The 25,547-nt window shown below is 40.5% G+C and overlaps 1 protein-coding gene across 1 annotated transcript in view; it reads right to left on the bottom strand.

Annotated features, from left to right (window-relative positions):
• POLA1 (DNA polymerase alpha 1, catalytic subunit) overlaps positions 1-25,196 on the bottom strand; it is a 185,530-nt gene extending 160,334 nt beyond the window's left edge. The window contains 18 exon segments of the mRNA XM_066545449.1: positions 1,055-1,144; positions 1,881-1,942; positions 2,726-2,810; positions 4,109-4,266; positions 5,288-5,426; positions 5,775-5,849; positions 12,732-12,848; positions 13,295-13,407; positions 16,811-16,989; positions 17,894-18,071; positions 18,291-18,486; positions 19,356-19,454; positions 20,847-20,909; positions 21,153-21,268; positions 22,047-22,127; positions 22,600-22,696; positions 23,624-23,748; positions 25,154-25,196. Of these exon segments, the coding sequence (XP_066401546.1) occupies positions 1,055-1,144; positions 1,881-1,942; positions 2,726-2,810; positions 4,109-4,266; positions 5,288-5,426; positions 5,775-5,849; positions 12,732-12,848; positions 13,295-13,407; positions 16,811-16,989; positions 17,894-18,071; positions 18,291-18,486; positions 19,356-19,454; positions 20,847-20,909; positions 21,153-21,268; positions 22,047-22,127; positions 22,600-22,696; positions 23,624-23,748; positions 25,154-25,184 (2,004 nt within the window). The 5' untranslated portion in view covers positions 25,185-25,196.
• Between the last annotated feature and the right edge of the window lie 351 nt (positions 25,197-25,547).

Raw genomic sequence — 25,547 nt, 5'->3', positions numbered from 1 at the left:
CTGTAGCCTCAGCTGAAAGCAAAATGCTGCCCTGGGGAACATGAGCCAGCCACCAGGAACTGCAGGCTCACTCCAGCAGGTCCCTCTGTGCAGTGCAAAACTGTGCTGGAGAAGCAGCTCCTTAAGAAAGGAGCAGCATTTCAACAGCACTAATTAACCCAGGTGAAAATTAAACTGCACTAACACAGCTCTGCTGTTTTCAGGATAGGACAGCTCTCACACCCCCTGCCCTGCTCTTGGCATCTTCAATTTTAAGCGACTGGCTGCAGTGCTTCTTCTGATTCCCTGCCATAGGCACCAGGAAGCTTAGGTCATAGGCCAACACTGGATACCAGCTGCAGTGAGCTGAAAACATCAGGCACTACTGCTCATTTCATCATATTCCCATCACTTAATTATTTCTATCTACCTACAGAAGTTAGGTAAATACATATAATCTAACAAGTTGTATGTAATCAACCTCAGACTTAAAACCAACTTCAAATTGTCTTCAGAATTTTATTATGTGGAAGTTAGTACTCCACATTAATTAAACATAACAAAAAAAAAAAAAAAAAGGAGTGATTACAATAAACCCTCAGCTGCTAAAACAGTAGAAAACATAAGTATGCTTATTGCAAAATTTTTCTCAGATCTCATGGATTTGTATAGATGGTTATTTTGATTTACAGCATAAACACAAATTATATGAGCATCTGAACTGCAACAGAATCTTAAGTATACCAAGAGTTCCCATTTTTCTAGAAAACCAGAGTTTTTTGTTGTATTTTGTCTTTCTGAGTAAAGAAAAAAACCTCAAACTTGTTTCAGGTATTGTGAAAATACTGCCTATTTTAGCTATTATAGGAAATAATAGTATGTATAAAATGCTGTCAGGGAAAATTCCGTATCATCTTTGTATCAAACTATACCTGCTGTCTCATAAGCAAACTCAATTCATAAGGCAGTCTAAGACAAGCATTAAAAAGCCTCTAAGGGGACAAAAGAAAAAGAACAAAGCTGACCAACTGACAATATGCTTGAATTTAACTCTCAAAGTCTCAGAACTACTCACCACAACAACGTCTGGGTCAATTTTGTGAATCTTCGCAAGGAAAAATCCCAGCAGTGTTCTCTCTGTTGCAGCAATCTCTATTTTAGCATTCTAAAAGGAGCAAGAGAGCACCTGATTTCAATGACCCAATAAGTTTAAAATGGAAGCATCTCCTCTTCCCTACCAGTTACAAGACAATAACAAAGCACCACAGAGTTCTGCTTTCCCTTCTGTAATTCAAGGATTTTTTTCCTCACTCCCATAGACATTGGAAAGCTTTTCTCAGAGGCTTTTTCCCTTCCTGCTTTTGAATGCAGGTGTGGTATTTTAAGAGCCTCATAAGAATCAAGCACACCAGGAAAATGTTCCATATGCATCTTTCACTCACAGACTTTAAGATCACACAGAAATAGAGGAAAAACAAAAATAAGTTACTTTATTATTCTGTCAGCTCTCCCACTACCCTTTAGAAAGAACATCTCCTAAATTTTGACAGACTTTACTCTCCAATAAAAGAAGAAACAAATTCTCCCAGTTTACTATGAGTACAGTCAGGTATAATGAAAATTAACCACAATTTTAGCCTCTTTGCAAAATCTTTCAAACTCTCCTGCCTAACAGTCCTCTATTTTAAGAACACAACTAGCAGCAATACTGAATCACACAGAGCACACATCACTTTTTTACAAGCAACACAGAATAAATACCTGGATTTAAGTTTGCAGAGTGGAAAACTAACTAAATCATTTCATTCCTTCGACTATTTCTCTTCACCACTTATCAAAAGCACCATAAAGTTCATATTCTATAAGGTACTGCAATCAGAAGGGTAACAAAATGAAATTACCTTCTTTCTAATGGCTTCTTTGAAGTCATAAGGAAAAATGCAATCACTCGGTTTGGAAACAGCTGCAAAAAAGTGTATTTGTATTTACATACAAGTTCCTAATCATTCCCCTCCCCATTAGCAACAAATTGAGCTGAGAAAACTGGCCTCTGATTCTGAAACAGAAGCTTTAGATGAATACTGTCTTTAAGATAACCAAGTAATTACTAAATTAGTAATTAAATTAACCAAGTAATTACTAAAATTCCAAATTACTAAAGCATTAACAAATCTGAATCAGTCATAGTTGATGTTATCACTGGACATTAAAGCTATGGGCCACAGCTCCTGAAGAGCTTCTTCTCACAAGCATTCAACACTTCATCACTTCCTGTCAGTGTCTGAATTTCAAGGTTTAGCTGGTATTACAGCAAAGACACTGATGTCAGATCTTTGTCCCCTAAGAAAACTTGTTTATAAATAATTCAGTTCAGAAGAGCTGAACAGAAAAATAATTAAAGTGACAGTAAATAAATGGTCTAAATTGATGAGAAAGATGGAATACAACCAATAAAAATTACACGCATCTGTATAGAGCAAGCTTATCATCTCAAATTAAGATTTTTTTAACTAAGTTTTCAATAAAAAGTCAGTAACCAGTGAAGTTAAAAATAGGGAGTAAAGCTTGTCTGAGAGTTGAAATTTTGTCAGTTGCCTATTTAGGCCATTATTGCTGCAGTGACAGAAAGAAATAAAAATTTACATAAATTAATATAAACCCCCCCAACCAAAAACCCAAAACAGAACAAAAAAAGAAAAAACATGGAATTAATAATTTTTCTACTCAAACTGTTCCAAGTACATACCACAGAAATGTGTTTGAAAAGGAGGCTGAGGTGGAGCCTTATCCAAAGGAAATTTCTGATGAACCAGAGCTGCAAGAGCCACAACCTATACCAAGGAGATATAGAACACACAACTTCATAAGCACAAATAAGCATGACTACTATCCATACTCATTTCTTCCATCCTTTTTTAAGAGCTCCTCATCTCTATTCTCTTGTTTCCCCAACAGATCTTTCTTATTTTAACTCCAAGTAGTTGAAAAGAAGAAAGTTATCAATCGACCTCAAGGAAATAAAACAGTACTTGCTCGTAAATGATTATAAATTTGAGAGAAAAAATAATTCATTTTGAAAAACTTCTACTTTTATCAGTTTTTGTTCTGAATCTGACCAGACCCCACAATGTAAAGGATTCCCCATGGAGTGCAGGGGAGATGTGAGCAGGGCAGAGAAGCCTTGCCTCAGGAAGGGCTGCCCCTAAGCAAGCAGTCTACACTGCCAAGAAGCCAAGAGGTTTAGTGCTTGGAAGCCAGAAGCTTTAATGACTTTTGACTGCTTGGCCTGGCTCCCCAGACACTGATCAGGAAAACCCAACAGAAAATAAAGCAGAAAGGCTTTAAAGCATCTTGGCAAGCCGAGTCCTGTTGGTACCTTGTGTATGTCCCATTACTTTGGTCAGAAACCACTTATTTTCCATACCGCCACCAAAAAAAAACTTGATTCACCATGAGGAATAATTCTGCTTGAAAAATTTGCCAACCTATTAGTCTTCAATTCAATTAGCCAGAAAAAACTGGCTAATTGAATGTTATATATCCTATATGTGAATACTAAATCTCTTCTCCCATTAATGAGAGCTATGTTAAAAAAAAGTGCCTAAGAACACATTGTGGCCTGCAGTCCACAACTGAGAGTGGCCCCTACATCTCTCTTCCTTTCTGAGGAAAGATCTTACAGCAGAATAGCAGGTGCTCTAAGATCAATACCAAATTCTCATTTTAAAATGAGTTTTACTAGCAGAAAAGCCTGGTCATTTTACCCATAAGCTATGATTAGCGCTAGCTTAGTTAATTAATTAATACTAATCCATTAACAGCTGTGCTGGGGCAGTCTCACTTATAACTATGAGACACAACAGACAAAACAGAAGGCTTGAAAACATACATAGGATCCACTGTCACAGTAAACATTCTTACCAAGCAGGCCCCCTAGGCCAGAGTGTGACCCCAGTAAAAATTTCTTTGAAAAGCCCAGAGCAGAGAAACTTTTCAACAGTAAATATATTTAAAACATGTTTTATGAGGATCTTCCAAGCTTAGGAAACTTTTAGTTTATTTAGTTATTTATTTAGTTAGTATTATGCCAAAGAACAAAACCAAACCAAAATGAGAGCAGATTACTTACCTCATTCTGGTGAGTCTTTGGGTTCTGAATGGTCTTCATGCTGAAGGACATGACCACCAGAGGAGGAGGAGGAGAAAGCTCTTTAACCACATTCACCAAGCCAGGCTTCATGGCCACAGCCTCCACTTTACACCAGCTGACTGGCTGATTTGAAGGCTCTGAGGAAACAACACAAACCACCTCCATGCTTCTGGGAACCACAGACAAGGCTTCTCTGATGGCACTGCTGCACAGAGCACATCTTTCAAATGCTTTTGTCCTGGTGGGATAGTCCAATACACACACCAATCCTGCCCAATTTTTGGTAACTCTCTGGACCCTGACTTCCCAGTCAGCAGGAGCTCTTCAACACCAAATAAAAGATTTGGATCTGCATATTCCAAAAAATACTTCAGGAAGCTTTACACAGAGTCATCTGTACTGGTATCAGTTCTGTCAGTGATTGAGTGAGCTGCTGAGAGGAGAACCCCCTGGTGTCAGCATTCATACAGCCAGTTCTGCACTGGAAGTGCCCCAAGGAGACTGCAGCAACAGATGCAGCTTTTGTCCAGTATGATCGACCTCCCTATGTTCATGGGAATATGCAGCACACATTGAATAAAGGGTTCTTACCCTTTAAGCCAAAATAAAGCAGCATGACCACCTCTAAGTGCTACACACCAATCATGAGGTAGAAAGGATTTAAAACTAAAACAGCTCCACACCACAAACTTTTCCAAGTGTCAGAAAAAAGAAATAAAAACCTAATTCACAAACAAAAGAAAACCACCTAGCAGCCGTTTGGTCTCAAAAATACCTATTTGCAGAAAAAAACCCAAATCTTAGTTATCAAGAGCAGAAAGATGAGACATTTTCAAATCAAGTAAGTTTAGCTCCATATACATGACATTAGGGAAGTCATCCAACAGCAGCTGCTAGGCACTGCACAGTTCCCTCTCATTGGCACTGAAAATTATAATCTCATCTGTACAGTGCACAACTTTATACAGATATTTCTCACTCCAAAAAAGGAAGAATAACTTAAAATTTGTACTAGGTAATGAAAATTAAGCCAATAAGTTGCAAGGTAAATGTACAAAATGATAATTCATCTGTACAATTGAAATTTCCCCTACCCCCCCAATCTATAATTGTATGTGTTTCCTGGTAACCAGGTATTTCACATGCAAACCACCATACGTGGATTTTTTATTTCCAGCCAGCAGGGTCCTTTGATCTTCTGATTCATCAAGAGAAGTTCCAGGCTAGAGGTGTTGGTTCCAAAGACATGTGAGAATGTTTGTCCCTTCAGGTCTTGGGGAAGCCGAGGGCATTCAGCCTAACAGGTAACAGAGAGCAGGGAGTCATTTCACCCCACAGAAGTCTTCAAGGTTGACAAACCACATTCAGACAGCACCTTCAGTACTGAAATCACCCTCATCCCCCACAAGCAAAGCCCTAACCCACAATACCTTTCTGTAATTGAGGAAATCACACTATAGGCTCGACTTAAAAATCAGGTCAGTAATGTACAAACACACTGAAGTTTAAGTTCTTCATCCTCACTGGATACATCAGCCAAGACTACAATGTTCAATGACCACTTTAATACAGAAACTGCTCACGCTGTAAACTTAATTAGATAAAAAAACAAGGTATGGTATTTTATCAGATTAATTATACTCACTGAATATTTAACTTCTAGATATTCAGATTTTGCTGGTACATCCGGAATCTCAAAAGCGTAGTATTTTTCCACTTTCTATACAAAACAAAGGTATATTTTCGGTTTCTCCCAATTGAATATTCATTCTGTCCAATAAGAAAGCTAAAGAAAAAAAGACTAGGCAAAAAACACATTTCAAATATTATGGGCTTGATCATCTACCACCAATTCTGCAACTCATTACAACCAGCTGAAGACATTAAGAATATTTTAGTGTCTGTTTTTAATCTCTAAATGTTTTCTTAGCATCAAGAGTTTCTACAGAATTGACTTGCAAGTATACTAACCACTACCAAAAAAAAACACCTGGCAGTTAAGCAAACTCAAAAATATTCTTTAAATTCACAGCTTTCAGACATACTCATGAGAACTGGTGCTTGCAGATCACTGCAAAATCCCAGAATGGCTGAGATGGAAAGGGAACTCCAGGCATTGTCTAGTTGAGCTGCCTGCTCAGAGCTGGGTCAATCACAGTGGGTTGCTCAGGGTTCTCTCCAGCCAGATATGAATATCCCCAAGGATGGAGACTCCACAGCCTCTCTAGGCAACCTGTGCCAGTGCTTGATCTCCCTTACAGTAAAGCAGTGTTTCAGGTTCTGATAAATTTCACATGTTTCAAACAGTATCTCTGTTGCTCTTGTCCTCCATTGGGCACCAGCAAGAAGTCTGCCAGACATCTTTACTCATGCTCATCAAAAATTTATAAACAATTAAAAGATTTCCACTGCCAATGCCTCACCTTGAACTTTCTCTTCTACAGGCTGAGCAGTCCCAGGTTTCTCAGCCTCTCCTCACATGAAAGATGATCTAGGCCCTGTAACTATCTTTGTGGTCCTATTGTGGATTTGTTCCAGTAGCACACATTGTTCCTCACACAGAGGAGCTCAGCTGAACACAGCACTCCCCAGGTACTCACCAGGGCTGCAAAGGGGAAAGGACCAGCTCTTGACACTTGCTGGTAATGCCCATGGCAGCCTTGCCCCCAAGGCTACATGGTTGGCTCTTGTCCAACCTCGTGTGTACCACGATGAGCACATCCTTTCCTCCAAGGCTGCTTTCAGCCAGTCAGTCACCATCATCTACTAGTGCCTGAGGCTATTCCAGTCTTCATACAGGACCACTTCCTTTGTTTTGTATTTATGGATTCTTGTAGGTCATAAGATATATCCAGCCTGTCTAAATTTCTTTGACAGCACATCCATCTGGTGTATCAGCCTCTCCTGGTTTTGTACTGTCTGCAGACTTGCTCTGTGTGTGGCTCCATGCAACCACCCAAAGCATTAACAGGATGCTCAGCATGACTGGATCCAGTATCAACCCTTGGGGTGCACCTCTAGGGACTGGCCTCCAACTGGATTTTGTGCCAGTGATCACAACTTTGAGCCCAGTAGGGCAGCTGGTTTTCAGCCCACCCCTCTGCCCGCTTCATTAGCCCCCACCCCATCATTTGTCTGCGAGGATGCTATGGCAGGTAGCACTGACAGCCTTACTGGAGTCAAGACAAACAACAGTCACTGCTCCCCCCTGTCCACCAAAGCAGTCCATCTCTTCCCAGAAGGCTACCAGCTTGGTGAAGCATCTTTTTCCCTCTGTGAATCTGCACCAAACACTCCCAAGCACCTTCTGACATTGGCCAGCTCCCTCTGCACACAGGGGTGCATTCCATCAGGTCCCACATGTCTTTATCTGTCCAATTTGTTTAAATGTGCCTAACCTGATCCTCCTCCTCTGAGGACAAGTCTTCTTTGCTTCAGGCTTTCCTTCTGGTCTCTTGGCCATCAGAGACTGCTAAAAGCTGGACTAAGCAGTGAAGACCAAGGTGAAGAAGACATGCAGTATCACAGCTTATTCCATGACCTCTGTCACCACATGTCCTGTCCCTGTCAGCAGCACTTTTCTCCTAGTCTGCCTGTACCTGCAGAATCCTTTCCTACGGGTCTGTGCTTCCCACACCAGACCCAGCTCCAGGTGGGATTTGGCTTTCCTTTCTCCATCATGATGTCCCTTCCATAAGCCCATCCTCTAATCCTGACCAGCTCTTTGCCCACCTTCAGGCAGTGCTCCATGCATTCCCACTGCCCTGATCCACAAAAGGGCTTCCCCCTCCTTGCTATCCCAGCCTGCCTTAATCACATCCTACCCCACCATATGTCTGTGATCCCAGCCAGACTTGTCCCTGTAACTGCACACAACTCCTCCCTTTACACTGCAGGCTTTTGTGTACCAGCACTTCAGAGAGGAACCCAGGAGAGATGATTTCCCAACCATCTGCCAGCTTTTATCACATGCTCACAGCAGATCATTTCTGTGACACTACTGTATTTTTCATTTTAAGTGACTTAGGTTTCACTAGAAAGTAGTCCAGTTTGCTTATGTATCTCTAACTAAGACAGTTAAAGAAGTCTGAAGTTAAGTATCACTTCTGCTTTCCTCAAGAACAATAACAATTTTCTACAACACAGCTTGTCAGTTTCTAAGAATAACTACTTTTATTTTTCAAATTATTACAATATCCTGTGCAGCATGTGCTGAAATGCCATACTCTACCATGTCATATGTGTGTTCTGCCCTGTAGTACTTTACAAACCATCTGCACCACTTTTACATACTGTTATTGTAACTATGCTAGCACATTACTTTACTACAGGAATTCCTAGAGGCACCTTAAATTAAAAATCACATTTCCCACTGGACAATGCACTGTGTTCATCACTTTCTATACCAGACTCAGCATAATATGCCACTAGAGAAAGTTCAACAAGAAAAAACAAAATCACCATAAATGGGAATAAAATTTCAAAATTAACAAATACATGCACAGTTAGGCGAACTTGAAGTTATTTGGTTTGGGGGTTGGATGGCTGGGTTTTTTTCCTTAAATTAATAGCATCAGCAATAGTTCCCTCAGGGTGCTACAAGAGGTGCTGTTGGAAGCTTGTTACCTCATGTGCTACTGCAGGTGTAAGGCTGCAAAGCCCAGGCAGGAGAGGAGAGAGACCTCTGCTATAAATAGGAGGCAGACAAATCCAGAAACTCCTATGGCAACAACAGTTTCATGGAAACACAAGTGTAACATAACTTGACAGAAGAGCACCACTATGAAGCCAGATCAGCATTGCAAATTAACCATGTAAATGTAGATCTGAACTGCTGAGCCACAGCAGCACATAACAGGAGCAGATCAGAGCTGTGACATAATAGAAGGCAATAGCAAAAAAAAAAAGCAATAGATGCACTGCTTTTAGCACCTATCACTGGTGCTCCCCCTCCTCTTTTTTTCATTTTAATAAAAACCTCTCAGGCTTCAAACAAGTTCTTGTTGCAAACTAAGATGAACATAGTATAAAAATAGTCAGCTGTAGTGTTTCATCTGCGTTATTGCACAGAGCTCAGCTCAATTACACCAGCGTCTGGTCATAACTCAGTGAATGAATGCTTGCTGCAGAATAATCTGCCCTTCAAGTGGCCCTTCAGAGAGCAGAAATGAGCAGCAGTGATTAGCTGCTAAGTTCCTAAGTGGAGTAAGGCTGCTTTCAAATTGATTTGTGAAGACTTGCTAACTTGGCAGCAGTGCAACCCATTGAAGCTACAATTAGCAGCAGGTGCAGCAGGAAATGATAGGGCTTAAGTGTGTTCAAAGGGACAAAGTTGGGTGCTGGCAAGGCCAAGAGAACAACCTGCCTCAGTGTCTCCACATCATCACAAAAAGGGATATTCTGAAAGAAAGAACTCTGTCAGTAAAAGAACTGTCAGGGATGTCAGTAACCTTCCTGATTTCCAGCTAATGATGGAAGAAGAGTGGTTATCAGTTTCACAGTACCATTCAAACACTGAGACTTCACCTTACTCTGAATGCATTGCTCACAAGTCTCACCTGAGCAGCACAGCCATTTGTTTGAAGTCTGTCAAAACAACAACCCAGCACTGAACCACTGGCTGCACATCACAGAGCAGGAGAGATCTTCTAAAGCACGTTAGCCCTTTACCACATAGAGTCACAACTGGGTGAAGATCGCTCCTTTGGAGCATTCCTTTAGGTGAATGCCACAAACCATTTCAATTTAGAGCCCTGCACACCCCTATGGACACACAGATGCAAGGGCTGTGTAAAAACACCTTGTCTCTGGTGGTATGAGTACAATGAAAAGGAGGTTGATTGTGAAAAACAGAGTCAGGTATATAACCAGGCAAATTCAGGTATCCCAGGGGGAACAGAAGAAAAGGAGGGCACAGTAATGGGACAACCCAATTACTTCTACAATTATCATCTTGCAGAAAGCACAAAGCCTCCCTGCTGCAGAGGCGTAAGCCTGGTCAGATTTGGTGCCACTTGTTCACAGTCAAGTTTGTGCAATCTGCAATATCTGAGTTACCATAATACTATCTTTGAATACTCCTCCAAGGACCCCACTAGGAGTCCTGCTCCACTACTATGCTGTCCTTTCTCTTACCTTCCATATTACTACTGCCATACCTTCCTACTGTCTCCAGTTCTCATTACACCCTCCCAGAATGCAGTAACTACCAAAATTAACTGAAAATTACACAAGAAAAATAAAGCTGGGTAGCTTTTATCCTTTTAATAAAACTCAGTTTACTTAAGAATTCAAAATAATTTGAAATCTTACTGTTCACAAACAATTCTGGTAGGTTATTTCAGAGCTTCCCTGCACCAACTATCCTGCCTAATTAATTCATGAATTAAAAATTACAAATTCACTCTTTTGCTAAAACTCTCCTTTAAATAGCTCTCTAGCTGCTCATCCCCTTTTAATGTTTCTAGAGAGCAAACAGGTCTTATCACTATTCTTCACTTTACCAGCTAAAAAAAAATTAAAGCTCTTTCACAGTCATCTCTGGTATAACTGTCCTTTTGTCTCATCCTTGTAATTGCCATCTTTTGTACCAGTAGTCACTTGAGTTAATCTTTCCTCCTTCCTTTCACCCTTTAATGAGGGTGATCAAGTGTTACAATATTTAAGGGAAAATCTCAACAGTGTCTTAGTGCTCCCACTTCCCCATTCTTGTATTACATCCAAGGACCCACATGTGCTGCAGCCATGTTCCCAGACAAGATTGTTGGGTCTTTTCGCCCTGAGTTCTGTGTAGGCTCAGTAAAAATTTGACAGGTTTTACCTTGATTTTAAAGAGCCATCTTTGAATATTCAACTACATTACTCTTTTACCTCATTCACATTATTCTCACTTGGCACACCACGGAAAAGATGGAGGTTTCCCAAGATTCTGTAAGCAGATCTGCATCTTTCGAGATCTTTCTCCCTCTTTCCTTTCTAGAGTACAGCTGTACTCCTCTCTTTTAAAGAAAAATTTTCTTTGAGTTCTCTCCCTCATTCCTGAAAGGATTTTTGAACAGTGAGCTATCAGCAACCTGTCTTTTTATCTATTGTTAAATTTACTCCTTTCAGACTAAATTTACTCCTGATCCCACATGTAGTTATGTTATAATTAACTATACATGAAAAATAACAGAAAACTGAAAAATCTGAATTTACATCAGTTTTGAGAGAAAAAAATATGCTAGAGCAAAAAAAAAAAAGGCTTCACAAAGTACTGATGTCACATCAATTTTCCCTGAACTCAGTAAATAACACACTAAGCTACAAGTTGCTGAAAAGATGTCCTGTCTTGCATGATTTCAGTATTTGAGAAACATTGCTCACGTTTTCACTTTAACAACTGAAACTTTCAGAATGACTCTAGCTAGCTTTGGATGAGATGACCTCCTGAGAATCTTTCCAACCTGAATTACCACACAAACTGTTTTTATTTTCCCTCATTTACATATTGTTACATTCCATTCTTCCTGCATTTTTACTTGTCATCTCACTTGCTGATTAACTATTCAGGAATGAATCCTGTAAAATCACAAGATTGCCAGGATGGGGGAAGTTACAGCTAATGAAAATCAGCTTTGCCAGACTAATGACAAGTTACTTCAAGAAATATAAACTTTTCTGAGTACTTCAGTCAGAACAGAAGTACTTTTCCCCTAACTTGACTGTTTGCCATATTTCCCCACCAAAGCTTCCCACCTCTGCCCTCCCCTGTAAAAGACAAATACTCTATGTAAGTGGACAATAAAGCTCTCACACTAATTCAGTGCCAAACTAATTCAGTCCAAATCTGCAACATTCTCAGCAGTATCAGCTCTTTTCCTGCACACTCCTGACAAGTATTATCTTAATTTATGTGCAAAGTTTCCATCATAGCAACATTTTGTGTATCCAAAGTCATTTTAAAGATTTGTTGAGCAGGAGCACAGCAAAATAACACTTTTAAGACTATTGCCCATCACTCTAAGCACAGAACAGCTTTCAAGACTGAATGACAGTCCTCACTTGTTACCTCCTGCACAGCCACACTATGACAATCCACACTGAGCAGCATGCACTCTAAAAGATAAATCCACAAAGGTGAGAAGAAGGATGAGACATGCCAAGAGATAAAGTTCAATAAGATGTCTGATCAAATGCAAAGACAGTGGAATCCTAGAGTACTGATTTATCTGCTGGACAACACAATCTTTCATTATAAACTCTGGCAACATGAGCTGTTACTAAAGCTTTAGGTATCAGAACTTCTATCTGTTCTGCATTCTCAGAAACAGCTCAGCAAGCCAGTCTGACACTCAACTCAGTTTTAAAGAAGCTAATGAGTGAGTATTTACAAATGCATTGTTTAAACTTCTGGTGGAACAACCATGTTGCAGATTAACCATTCTTAAAGGAATATAGGCATTTTTAATGGTTTTTACAAGCAGGTAAATTTACACACATCAGGAGTTATACATTTGTAATTTGGCACAACCTCCTTCCCTGGACAATGTTTCAACAGCCTTCCCACCTCACAATCCAGAAAACAACAGAAAATGACCAAATAGAGTGCTCGCAAACAAACCTTGGATTTGAACTTCATGATCTTGTACTTTGGTGAAATGGTGTCATTAAATTCCTTGAAAACACTCATTATAGTTACTGGAGTCTCTGTCTCTTTGCCAGTAGATAGGTCGATTTCCTCAAAAACAGAAGTGAGGTTTTACAAATTAACAAAAATGTCAGCAGACGTGACAATAAGTTGAATTTTACTTTGCAATTATGAATCATGTATCTCTTTTTTTAGGAAGAACTAAAACGCAATCAGCCAAGAAATTCCAAACTTAGAAGATATTACTTGAAACAGAATGTTTAAAAAGCACTAAGTTCTCTAGAAATACTTCAAGACCACTTTATTTGCAAAGCAGCAAAGGGTGAAAAATTGTCTGCCTTTGTTAGCTAGGCTCAGGGGAAGTCACAGGGCTCTAGCCTGCAGCTCACATGTGATGTACACATTGTTTTTGACTTTAGCACCTACATCAGACAACACTGGCTTCCAACAGCTTCCATAGACACTGCTAAACTCCCAACCTGCCATAAGCAGGATGAAAGGCACTTATGTTTGACGTGTTTAAAAGTCACACTTACTGTTTCACGTGGCAGCAGATAAACAGTTCTCTCAATATTTTTCACTGTCACACAACAGCTGACATAGGTGTTTGCAGATTCAATCCAAACTTTGCCAAACAAAAATACCACACCTAAGGAAGAAGGGCAAAGAATTTGATATGTAGTTTTGCAATTAATCATTTCTAATCTTGCTTGAAGCAGCTTATAATGTGTTCTTGCATTGAAACACAACCATTGCTGTGTTGGGCCCTCGAACAAATCTTTCCAATGCATCAGCACATTCTAAGTTGTTTTAAACACCAGCTTTACAAACAGACACCTGTATCATTCTTCCTGTCTCTACCTCTATTGCTATAGTAACACCTGGTATGTAAAATCCAAAATGGCATTACACTGCCAGTCTCAAAATTCTGCTCTGATATTCCATTGCTGCCTGTACTAGTTTGATAATCCCTGGAGAGAGGGAGGAAGGAGAGAGATGTCAGTGAAAACTGAAGATTATGAGAATGCCTATGCTGTCAATCAATCCTCTAACATGTGTTATCTCCAGTTTTCCACTCCTCAGCTAGACCAGTACAATTGACTCCTTTTCCCTACACTTCAGTACCCTGAGATCAAGACTCAATTACCAATAAAACCTGCAGAAAAACATTCTTAAGACAAAAACTGGAAGCTGATCAGCTTTCAAGTGACTATTTTTAACAAATGAGGACACCAAAAGATGCATGACATTCCTAGGAATCCTGGGTGCCAAGACAGCAGTTGTAACCAAGGGAGACACTCAGAAAGACTACAGAGCTGGACCAGTGGCAATCGACTTCACTGTGGACAATGCCCTTACAGTACATGCACACCTTTGAGCCCAGAGATCCTGGCAATAGAACAAAATGCTGCAAACTGCTAATCAAATTATGTCAAACTTAAAAATAACACAGTACCAAACCACCCAACTGTCACAAACAGTTTGCAAATTACAAGTACAAAAAACTTCTAAGTACAACTCAGAAACCTGGCTTTACTGGATTCCCTTCAAGCTCCAAATAATTTGGAATTTGATTATATGGATGAGAGTCTTCCTACAGCATACTACTATTGATGAAAACAGAAATATCCATGCTGAGACTGTCTCAGAAACAGGGTTTCATGCATAGAATCTGCATTTCTCCTTGGCCTGGCAATGCACAAACAAGTCCTTGGTTAAGAGTTATAACTTATCTTTGCCAGCAGATCTATCAGACATAAAGGCACCTTTCTTACTCCATTAGATCAAAGATAAATCAGTGAAGATGCACTAAGATGGATGACAGAGTCAACGTGACAGGCTATGAAAAATCATTTTCTGAGTGCTTGGAATAGATGTGCACAAGACTACTTTTGTCAAGGACAGAGAATGCTGCGGTTTTGAAGATGATGAGAGCAAGGATACAAGTTTCAACTGCACAAAGTATCTTAAGAAATTTTAATACAGAGGCAATCTTGAAGATTTAGACAGTTTGAATAGAAGTATCGAGAAAGAGCTCCAATTGCAGATCTAAGTGACAGGGAAGAAGATTAAGTTCTTGTCCCCAGCAATCTTTTACTTTTTTGTTAAGGGATAAAAAAAACCCCACCTGATACAGGTTTGTTTCATAAAGATGAAACTGAGAGAGAGACCACAAAACAGTAACTGACTGCTTGAACAGCTGGAAATATTAAGAGCATGGAATAGTTAATCTGTCAGAGGGGTACATATAAACAGGGGAGTAGAAAGAAGGATACATGAGCCAGTCAAAGATAGGGCAAAAAACTGCCTGGATTGCAAAGACAAACTTCTATCAACTCTAGCACAGACAAATAAGTGATCTTAATAACCAGACTTCACTGAATTAGATTAATTTAGAATGGAAGGATCTCTTTTTAGATCATCCAGTTGAACACTGGCACGCTCTATCACCCCCACAGACAGTAAAAGCAGAACTAACTTCAAAGAGTTTTCAGAAACATTTCATGCAAAACCAAAAGAAAAAAAAAAATCAACTGAGAGATATCAGGCCCTATGCCCTGCAAGACTATGGAAAGAATAAAGCAAGAAAAAATACTAATAAAGCTTATAAATCAAAGCCTGTGAAAAGAAAGATCATGCTACTAAATGAATCAAAAGGTAAGCAAAGTCAAGACACAGGGAAAATGTCTTGCAGAGGGGAAAAAATAAGGGAAGGTTTTATTCGTTATTTCTTTAAAATGTTAATAGGATCACAATTCTCGAGTTCTCTGCCTAAGATCATAAAGGAAATTATGAAAAGTAAGCCTCCAAAAAATCATTAAGTTTGAAAGAGTCTTATGATTATGCTATAATATTTACTCTTCAGGCAATGCATTTGACATCACAGCAAATGAGGCAAAAACAAAGATCATGAACATGTTAAACAAAAAGCAGTATCAAAATTTTCCCTTCTACATTACTAATTGAAAACAGGTGCAGTCTTTATTATTCAATCCTGAAAAAGTCATAATGAGAAAAGAACACTCCTTGCATGCGAGGAACAGAAATCCTTTCATAATTATGTTCCATTCAGCAATCACTGACTTAAAAGACAAAAAAAAAGGAAAAATAACAATAGTGGGTTCTTTACAAGTAGCAATTTTATATTAGAGCCATTGATTTCATCAAGATATCTATGATTATTACCACTCCCATCACCAAGCTGTTCAGCCCAGCAGTCTCATATTTAAGTTTGGCATCCCAACTCACAATAAAAGGTGTTAACAAAGAAATGTATCTGACTCAATGCTTACAGTTTCAACTGAAAAAAAACCTCCAACAACACGTGAAAGAACCTTCTGGTAAACACACATGAAGCACAAACTAGAAACCCAATACCCTAAAGCTGCTGATGAAATGAGGGGATGGATGGGAAGTGCTCAGAACAGATGTGAACACAAACTGTTTTGTCAGAGCTGAGATCAGAATGAGGCAATTTTAAGACTATGAGAGCAGCAATCTTAATTTGAAGACAACCTTCAAGATTTAGATAGTTTGAATTAGGAGATAAGCAATACAAGACAGACCTTGTATTTTTCAGACCACCTTCCTCCCTTGACAGACATACCTTTCCTTTGCATAAAATCATGCAACTGCTACAGTACAGGCTTTTTTATTCATCCACATGAATTTTGAGCTACTTTTCCAAAAACAAGAAAGCATGCTCAGTTGTTGCATCACTGAGCAAGAAATTAACAACTTCAGCTTGCTCCTGGAATGTATAAAATTTTAAGAAAGACAATAGGTCACCAACACTGAACAGTGCTAGTAAGTCCCTTTTACTTCCCTAACTCTATCCTAGGTCAAAAGATGACATTCTTCCCATAATCACAGTGCCTTGCTCTGCCTCTTCTGTACAGAGGTACAGAAATACAAGAGATAAACATCTTAGACACAGAGACACAGGGCAACTGGATGTAATTCAGTTAAGTCTGAAAACCTCAATTTTCAAAAAAGAAAATCTGAACAAAAAGAATCAGATTAGCATTTTCTGCCTTTAGCTGAACAGTTACCTGGCTGACTGAACTGATCTTCATAAGCATCCAGCCAATAAAATCTGAAGACTTGGTCATCACTTTCCCCATTCACAAGTGGAAGGAGATTGGGGTCCAGTTGAACTTCTGCTGCTACTAGATCAGCTTCATCCTCATCAATTCTGTCCCAACACGAGAGACCTGGGAGAGAACTACTTCTGCAGGTTTTGCAGAAGAATAAAAAAACAATTAAAATTGTGCCTTTGCAGTAATTACCATTTTGATTTTTTCCAGGTCTATATTTTTACACCTTTTGTTTCTCTTTCCACTACCAAGCAATATTCCCAACACCTGGGTTCCCTCAGGTTTCTTCTGCAAAGAGGGATGGAGTCACAAAGACAGACACCCACATTTAACTACGGGCCTTGAGATACCACACGCAGGCTTTGAAAATCAGTCACCTGCTATTTCAGCCTTGGTCAATTCAAGTCTTCACATATCAAATATATCCATCCATCTATACAAGTTGCTTAGTGGGAACAAAGGATTATTTCAACAAAATTACCTTTTCAGTCATTAGATGTTCAGGTCTTTTTCATCATTCAATTATTTTACAGTTTGAATATTTTGTTATGGAAACATATGATTCAAGATTTTCCAAACATTAAAAAAAATCCAGAAACAGGGAAAAGCCCACCTTTTTTCCTATTTCCAAAGACATAGCTGTTCACCATTACTTTTAGCAACAAAACTTTTACCTACATCTATTACAAAAGACTTTCAGATTCACTTGGAGTAAGTATTGTTAGAAATTCCTTGGTTTTGCTTACTGCCATCAAAGTTCACTATTCAACACTTACACTGAATCACTTCAGTGTGCTGAAGTACATGTTATCACATGCTAGATCCCAAAAACATCAAATATTTTTCAATTAAGTAGTTATCAGCATGTTACTATTTTTAATGTAACTATGAAGAAAAAAGCATTGCATAGCATTATTATCATTCTGTCTATATCACAATTATCCCTGTGGCAAAGCAAATATGAAGCCAAATCTAAGGTGAATGGAAACTGAGAGCCTTCTTAGTGGAAGAAAAAAAAGAAGCAGAAGAGATTCTTACAAGACAGATGTCTCTTTCTTCTCTGATTCCAGCTGCTCTGTCTCTTTCTTCTCAATTTCACTGTCTCTTTTCAAGCTTTCAGCTGTCTCAGGTGTAGTTTCCACATGCTCTGCTTCCATAGGTTCATCAAAGTCCTCCTCATCAAAATCCATCATTCCCTGATCATCATCTGGAAGTGCTGCAGGTAGAACTAAAGGCTTGAATCATCAAAATTACACACTGCATACTACAGCAGTATGCAGAGATAGCACACCATAAGCATGACCATAATATACAGTATTGATAGCTTAAATATGATACTTTGTTCTATCTAAACTAGTACAATTTAACAAGTGTTTTAAAACTACTAGACCATATTTAAAGTTTCCAGAATTGGGTTTTCATTTACTTTTGATACCTTTAGTAGCTTTCTCTCCTACTGCCTTCACTATTCTCTCATTTTCTATAGGTTTTTGTACATTCTTGGTGTCCTCATTTTCAGAGACTCTGACAGATTTTGCTGTATTATTGGGGTGTTTAGGATGAAATGAAGCTGGAGGAGGAGTTTCCTTTCTGACATGAGCAGGAACTTTCTTTGATATAGGGGTGATTACCTGAAAAACATTTCCACCATGAGTTAAAAATAATCTTGTAAGAGCAAAGAAGAAAAAAATAAACAAGAAAACCTTTCACTTGCTATTTGCAGATCTAGTAACCAGGGGTGGAGGAAAAGTTCCACATATTTTGCACCATGATCCTCTCTTACTACATCTCCCCATTTTTTTCCAATTACTTCTAGTTTTGAAGACAACTGTTAAGATGAGTAGCACTGGTGATTATTTTCAACATAGGAGCTGATGTCACAGAAGGTTTCACCAATCAGATGTATCTACACAACTCAATTTTCCTTCTACAGACCATTACCAACTATCTCTTTGTATTTCCAGCTATAAAGTCCTTTCCATTTACCAGAAATCCTAACAAAATGCTAGCCTTCCATCCTCAGCAGCCCATCCTCCTCTTGCTCCAAAATCTTCCACTAGGGCAAACTTCTATCCATAGCAACAATTTTCCATTTGTTTTCCATTTCTGCAAACAATTGGTTTCTTATCCTTTTCCACACTACTTCTTATTTCACCTCCCATCCTGCTCTCTTGCCACAAGGGTCTTTTCTACTCTTTGGAAAAAGACAGAGCAGAAACTCACCTTCATGTGGTGCATTGAACATTGTAACAACAGTTTCACCTGTCAAATGTACCAGCTACAAACTTCTACTATACTACAGACACAAAACTAATTGTACTGTTTGTGTTCACATGAAAGGCAATGCAGAAAAAAGCACAAAGTTACACTGTAACACTGCTATGGAAGCTTAGGAGAAAGTTAATTTCCAGGAGGAGAAACAAAAGTCAACAGTATTGAAATCAACAAAAACACAGATTAGCGCTTATTAATAATGAGAACATTTCTTCCCCCCCTTTACCTTAGGAGTTTGGGACTGTACAGAGAAAGGATTGAGTGGTACTCCAGCAGATCTTTTCCTTTTCAGCACTATAACTGGTGGTGGACTTAGCTGAACTGTCTGAATATTGAAAGAACAGAGAAAGTGACAAAAGGAAGAGTTGTTTAGTGTTTTCTTTCGCCTTGGTTAGTAACATTTTCCTTTCAAGAGAAAGAGGGACACCAATATTTTTGGCTGATGAAGAAAACACCTCCTGATATGAAACCCAGCCCCATAAAATAATGTTACCTGAGCAATCAGCCCATGAAGACACACACTAGATTTTTTGGGAGAGGAAACAGTCTGAGGAAAACTGCCATCAATAAGTGAAAGTTTTCAAACAGTGAGAATTTCAATAGCTAACTGTGCCTTTATTGCACAAGTATCAGAATAATTTGTGCTGCTTTTCATATCTGCTGAAGCAGTAGTATTGAAGATACATGCCTCATGAAAGGCTGAAGTGCTCTTTCAGTACTGTTCCACTAGAGGAAAACACAACTTATTTACAGATATTTTATACTTGACCTTATCGACGGTTAATAACAGAAATTTTAAAACCAGTAACAACAACAAAAAAAGAGTAGCTAACTAGTACTTAAGTAAATAGAAGCCACAGTGTAATTATTTTCCCTAATCAATGCTCCACAAAATTGACAGCATTAAATTGCATTTCTTTAATGATACCAGGGGGCGGGGCGCTTATAGTCATGGGGGGTTTTATAGCCTCAATCAGATGTCATAAAGAGGAGTAAAATAATAAGAGCACAAAACTAAGAGAATAACTTTACATTGGGATATCCTATGGCCTTTACAGGGCTGAAAAAACATGTTCAGCTTACTATGGTCCAACACATTCCACCTCAGTATCTCACTACTACAGCAGTTTCAACATTTACGTGTGAGCAACCCTTCTGGTTTTAAGAAATCTTGCTAAAAGGACATCACATATTTGAGACAGTCCAACCCTGCACTCCTGCCTCCAAGGGAGTGTTAAGCTGGTCCCCTGCAGGAAATCATGGAAAGCAGGAGGCAGACAGAGGTTCAGGTTACATGACCTTCTGAAACACTGCTCCCTCAGCTCCTCCCATACAGCTCAGATGGAGATGTCCTACAGCTGAGGTGTGGTGACAGATACACAGCACACAATTCAGAGGCAGCCAAGCCCTCTTTCACTCCACAGTGACTCAAACCCTGAAGGCTGCACTAGTACAGGCTCCACATCATCTTGATATAAACAAGCTGTAATCAGGTTATAGAGGTATTGCCTTACCAAGCAATGCAGTCATGTAACATCTGCACGGTGGAGACAACAGGCAGAGAGCACACACATGTGGAATATATCAATGAGATGTGCTATGGATGAAATCAGTCTTAGACTGTCTAGTTTCACAAAAAAATGTATTTTCTTGGTGTGTTCCATGACAAATTAATGGATTAATGATTATTTCCAACAGGTTTTATTAACATACTCACTTCAGCACTAATATCTTGAAGAATATCCCCAAGTAAATCATCCTTGGACAGGTCCACAGTTTTCTGTAAGGTGAAATTGGCCAAACAGTTCTCAGTTACATGTGCAAACCCAATCAGCAGTAAATGACTAAGAGGATTTTCACAAAACACACACAACATTTTCAGAAATGCTTCATACACAAGAGATCATAATAGAAGTTTGTCTCACTAGAGACAAGAAACTAAAGTGGGTCTTTGATTTACTCCACTCCCACTAAAACTGTGAACAAGTCAGAAATATTTAAATTCAAAAATGTAAAAACTTACATCTGTGTTTTTCTTCCCAGCACTGGCCATAAACATAGACTTAATTGTGTTTGGCTTTGACACCACAGATTTTTTCACATTCTTTTTATCAATTGCAGATGTTCTGCCACCTTTTCCTAACAAAACAAAAAATTTTAAAATGTGCATTTCACGTTAAAAAATTCAATGTTTACAGGTCCAGTTATTAGCAGGGATAGATAGCCAAGGTAGTCTGCCCCTTCTACCTTTGCACTTCTGGCTGAAATGAAGCCTAGTCATCTTTCAGCTTTGTAGGAGCTGTCACGCACATAAAAAAATGAAAAGCCCTCTCATCACCCTCTCTTTGCTAATCATGTCATAGATGCCTTTTGCATACTCCAGAAAAAGGACAAAGATACTTTACATGGAAGCATTTCCAGGGAATAAAAAATGACTGTCCAGGAGTTTGGCACTAGGCTTGGATTCTCAACATCAGACTCAGTTTCTCAGTTTGCCACCAAATTACATTAAAAAATGGGAAAACCATATGATCCTAGATTCCTACAAGCATGCAAGTATTTTAGTGGTCAAGAGAAACCACCCATCTTTTAGGCACTGGCTTTGAAAACCAAGACTCCTCCCAGATGCATTTTTTCTAGAAGTGAATCCCCATTCCACAGCAGACTGAGCAGCAGTGCCCCAGTCATGCTGAAGCAGCTAACAGTGATGTGACCTCAGTTTGTGAGCCTCCATCCTCTGCATCACTGGGGCTGAATAAAATCCACAGGCACCAAATGACAGAGCTTCAAGTAAGAACACAAAGTCATCTGTCATTTGACCATATTTACCACATTTACTGATGGCAGGAAGTTGCCCATTTTGGGTATCTTTTAAAAGACCCTGGCAGGCAATCTCCAGTGGTCACATGCATGTTACCTTTCTTATTGGAAATAAGAGCATCATCATCCAGATCTTCATCAAAGATTTCCCTTCCATCTTCTACATAACCTATTCCATCTGTAGAAAAATTGTTTAAAAACTGTGGTTTAAATTCTGTCTTCTGACATTCCTGAATTTTTTACATATTAAACACTTTCCTCCCTTTAATACAGAGCAAAAGTTACAAAAGCAAGTATTAAATACAGCACTCTCAGCTGTATCCTCTATTAGACTAAATATATTTTTACATGTTTAATAAGAAATTATCAATAACAGTGCTTTTTTTTTTGGTAAAACTGTAACACTGATGACTGGAAATAAAATTTCAACAACAGGTCTTCATGGGAAAATATTTTCATTATCATACTAACAGACTATTATGAGAACAATCCAAGATTAATTTCTATTAAAAGAATGCCTTTCTCTTGTCTCCTAAAACAAATTTTAAGAATATACTAACAATAATTTATCTCAAAGCATGAACATTATGAAACCTAATTGAATTATAACACTAGAACCAAAATAACTCTCCAAATTAATTTTAACTTACCATCATCAACAATCCAGTCATCATCCTGACGGTCTCTGACCATCTTGGAGTATTCATCCTCATCTATTTCATCATAAACACCTGAGAACTCTTCAACCTACAGTTAAGGTATACTGAGGATTAACAGTTTCCATACCTTCAATATTGCAGATCATCAGGCAGAATGTAAAAGTTCCCAAGAATGCATGTAGGGTTCCTACACTGCTACACTGTTCACAACTTTTGGCAGTGATAAAAGACAAGTTATCAATTCTTAAAACGATCACAGTATACTGAAATTCAAAATCTACTGAAGCACTGGCAGAGTTTTATTTGAAAGCTACTTGCTTTATTGCTCATTTCATTACCAAAAACAATTTTTAAAAAATAAAAAACCTAGCAGTGAAAACTTGTGGCCTTGGCTCTAGTCTCAAACACCAATCTGAGCTCAACAAAAAGGAAAGGGATTTGATGTACCCAAGCAGAGTGTTCACAGAAAATTTGCATGTTAATGATCTAAGGACTTCTGGTTTCTTTACATTTATTCACCTCAATGAGGAAGTCACTTCCTGTTGGCACCACGACTGGACAATGTTACAGTATAAATGTTACACTGCCAGGTTTTACTTCCTCCACTTAAATTGAGGTCTATTTGTGGAAACACAGCATATAAATACTAATGGATTTTAGTCACGTAAAGTTCTGAAATTAAAGTTTCATATCATTTGAGATTTAAAAAAAAAAATACTTCCTCTCATACCATTAATTATGTAATTTTAAGAATTGGCCCTTCCCTGTAGCATAGTTCTCAAGCAATGGCAGTTAACAAAACTGGGTTGGTTTGAAAACAGAAAGAAACAAATAAATTATATTAGAAAGCAGAAAACTACAGCTACACTCAGAAAAACATACACTATTAAAAACACAAAAGCTGATCTGAAAGGCTTATTTTGTTTCCTCTAACTTTTACATATCTATAAACAGTGATTAAGCTGCTCAGCTCACATTCACTTTTAATTAAGAAGAAAAGATGAGGAATTTTCACCTCATATTTTAATTTTTCCCCAGCTTTGGCTTTTTTCAGACGTTCAAGTGCTTCTTGCTGGCCTCTTCTATTCTTCCTCTCACGTCTAGAACGTGATGCTGCAAAACTTCCAGACTCACTCATAGCTGTAATTAATTAAAAACAAGAGAAATTAGTTTAACAATGAGCTGTTAGCTTTGGTACTTAAGTGTCAGTGATGCATTAATAGATGACTGCAGTTTTGCTTAAAACCACAACTTACTTGGCTAAAAGCTCAGTCACAGATGGCTAAACCAATTCTGGAATGATACTGAGGGCATGGCCTGACAGGGAGCTCAAACAGCCCTCTCATGCTGCTCACATTCAGCATGAAGCTATCACCTAGATTTCCAAAGCACCTCTCGAATCCCATCAGCCTCTCCCTGTAAGAAATCCCTCCACCACTCTTTCCTTGGGAATTTCCAGCTCCTTTTATTTTGCATGTCTCCATGACAACTCAGGAACACCAGACCTGGAGAAGGCCTACACTGCTACAAAGCAGCAATGTTTTTAGGCGATGTTTTTAGGCGGTTTCCACAACGTTTGAGTGTGACCAGATTGAGACAAACTAGAAATCTGTTGACAGCTGACACCCCATTTCCTCTTCCACTTCCTTCCCTCCCAAATGCTCTCCCCAGAAAGATGCTTTCTACTTCTCCAGATCTTTTTTTCTTTCCCTTAATTTGGAGAGGAACACTTATCTGACCAGAGGGAACAAACGGGGCCAACCCAAGTCCTAGCAGCACACAAGCACCCGGGGACAAGGCTGCGGGCTCGGTGTGAGGAGCTGCACACCCCGTGCAGGCACGGGAGACCCAGGTGGCCAGAAGAGCAGGGCACTCCCCTCCTGGGGGCAGCAGGACATCGCCCTGTGACCGGAGCTGCACCCCGGCAGCGCGGCTGAGAGAAGGCCGGATCGGCATTGCTAAAAAGGGCATTTGCACTGCCTGCTGCCCCGCGGGGGAGAACAGCACAGACCGCTCTGGGCGCGTTTATCTCTGTTAATGCTCCGCCTTCACTGCCAGCGCCTCAGGCAACGCTCTCCTCTGGGACACGCGTGCTCCAGCCCCAGCCGGGGCCACCCCTGCCCGCCGCTGCCGCCTGGGCTGAGACACGAGCGGGCAGAGCCGCCCCAGCCCGCGGAGCTGCACCGCCGGCGCGGGGCCGTGCGGCCCGAGCCCGTCCCCGGGCGGATCGCCCCGTTCCGCGCCCGCCCGGAGCGGGTCCCGCCGCTGGGGCAGCGCGGGCGCGGTCCCGCCGAGCCCCCCCAGAGGGACGCGGGACCCTCGCGCGGCGCTGTCCGCCCCCACCACGACCGACCGACCGACCGACCGACCGCCGCGCACGCGCGCCCCCGCGCCCAGTGCGCGCGCGCTCGCCCTCGCCCTCGCCCCGCCGCCGCTGCCCGGTCGCCCCCCGCCTGACAGCGAAACGCCAGCGCCTGCGAGGGACGAGGACAGGCAGGAGAACAAGGACAGGAGCCCAGGCCGCCCCGCCGCCCCCGGGTCTCACCGTCCGGGCCCCGAGCGCCGCTCTCGGCCATGGCGCTCGCGCCAAAGGCTCCCGAAAGTGGCGCGAGACGCGAGCCCCGCGCGCCGCCGCCGGGGCCGCAGCCAATCAGCGGGCGCGGGGGCGGGGCCGCCCCGGGCGCGGAGGGAGCGCGGCCCGCGGAAGGGCCCGGCCCGGCCCAGCCCAGCCCAGCCCAGCCCGCCCCCGCGGGGCCCGCAGCGGGAGCGGCGCTCGGCGCCGGGCGGAGCCGCTTCCTGCGGGAGGCCTGCACCGCCGGGCACGGGCCTGGCCTGGGCTGCGCTGGGCCCGCTGTTGCGGCCCCGGTTTTGCCGGCGTTCTTTTGGCGCCAGGGCCCGCAGTATCCCGCGAGTCTGAAGGGTCTGAGCAGGGCTCCATG

Source organism: Molothrus aeneus, chromosome 2 (genome assembly GCF_037042795.1).
Source record: "Molothrus aeneus isolate 106 chromosome 2, BPBGC_Maene_1.0, whole genome shotgun sequence".
In the NCBI taxonomy this organism is placed as follows: domain Eukaryota; kingdom Metazoa; phylum Chordata; class Aves; order Passeriformes; family Icteridae; genus Molothrus; species Molothrus aeneus.
The sequence above is the reverse complement of the archived record's forward strand: the minus strand, read 5'-3'. Positions and strand labels throughout refer to the sequence as shown.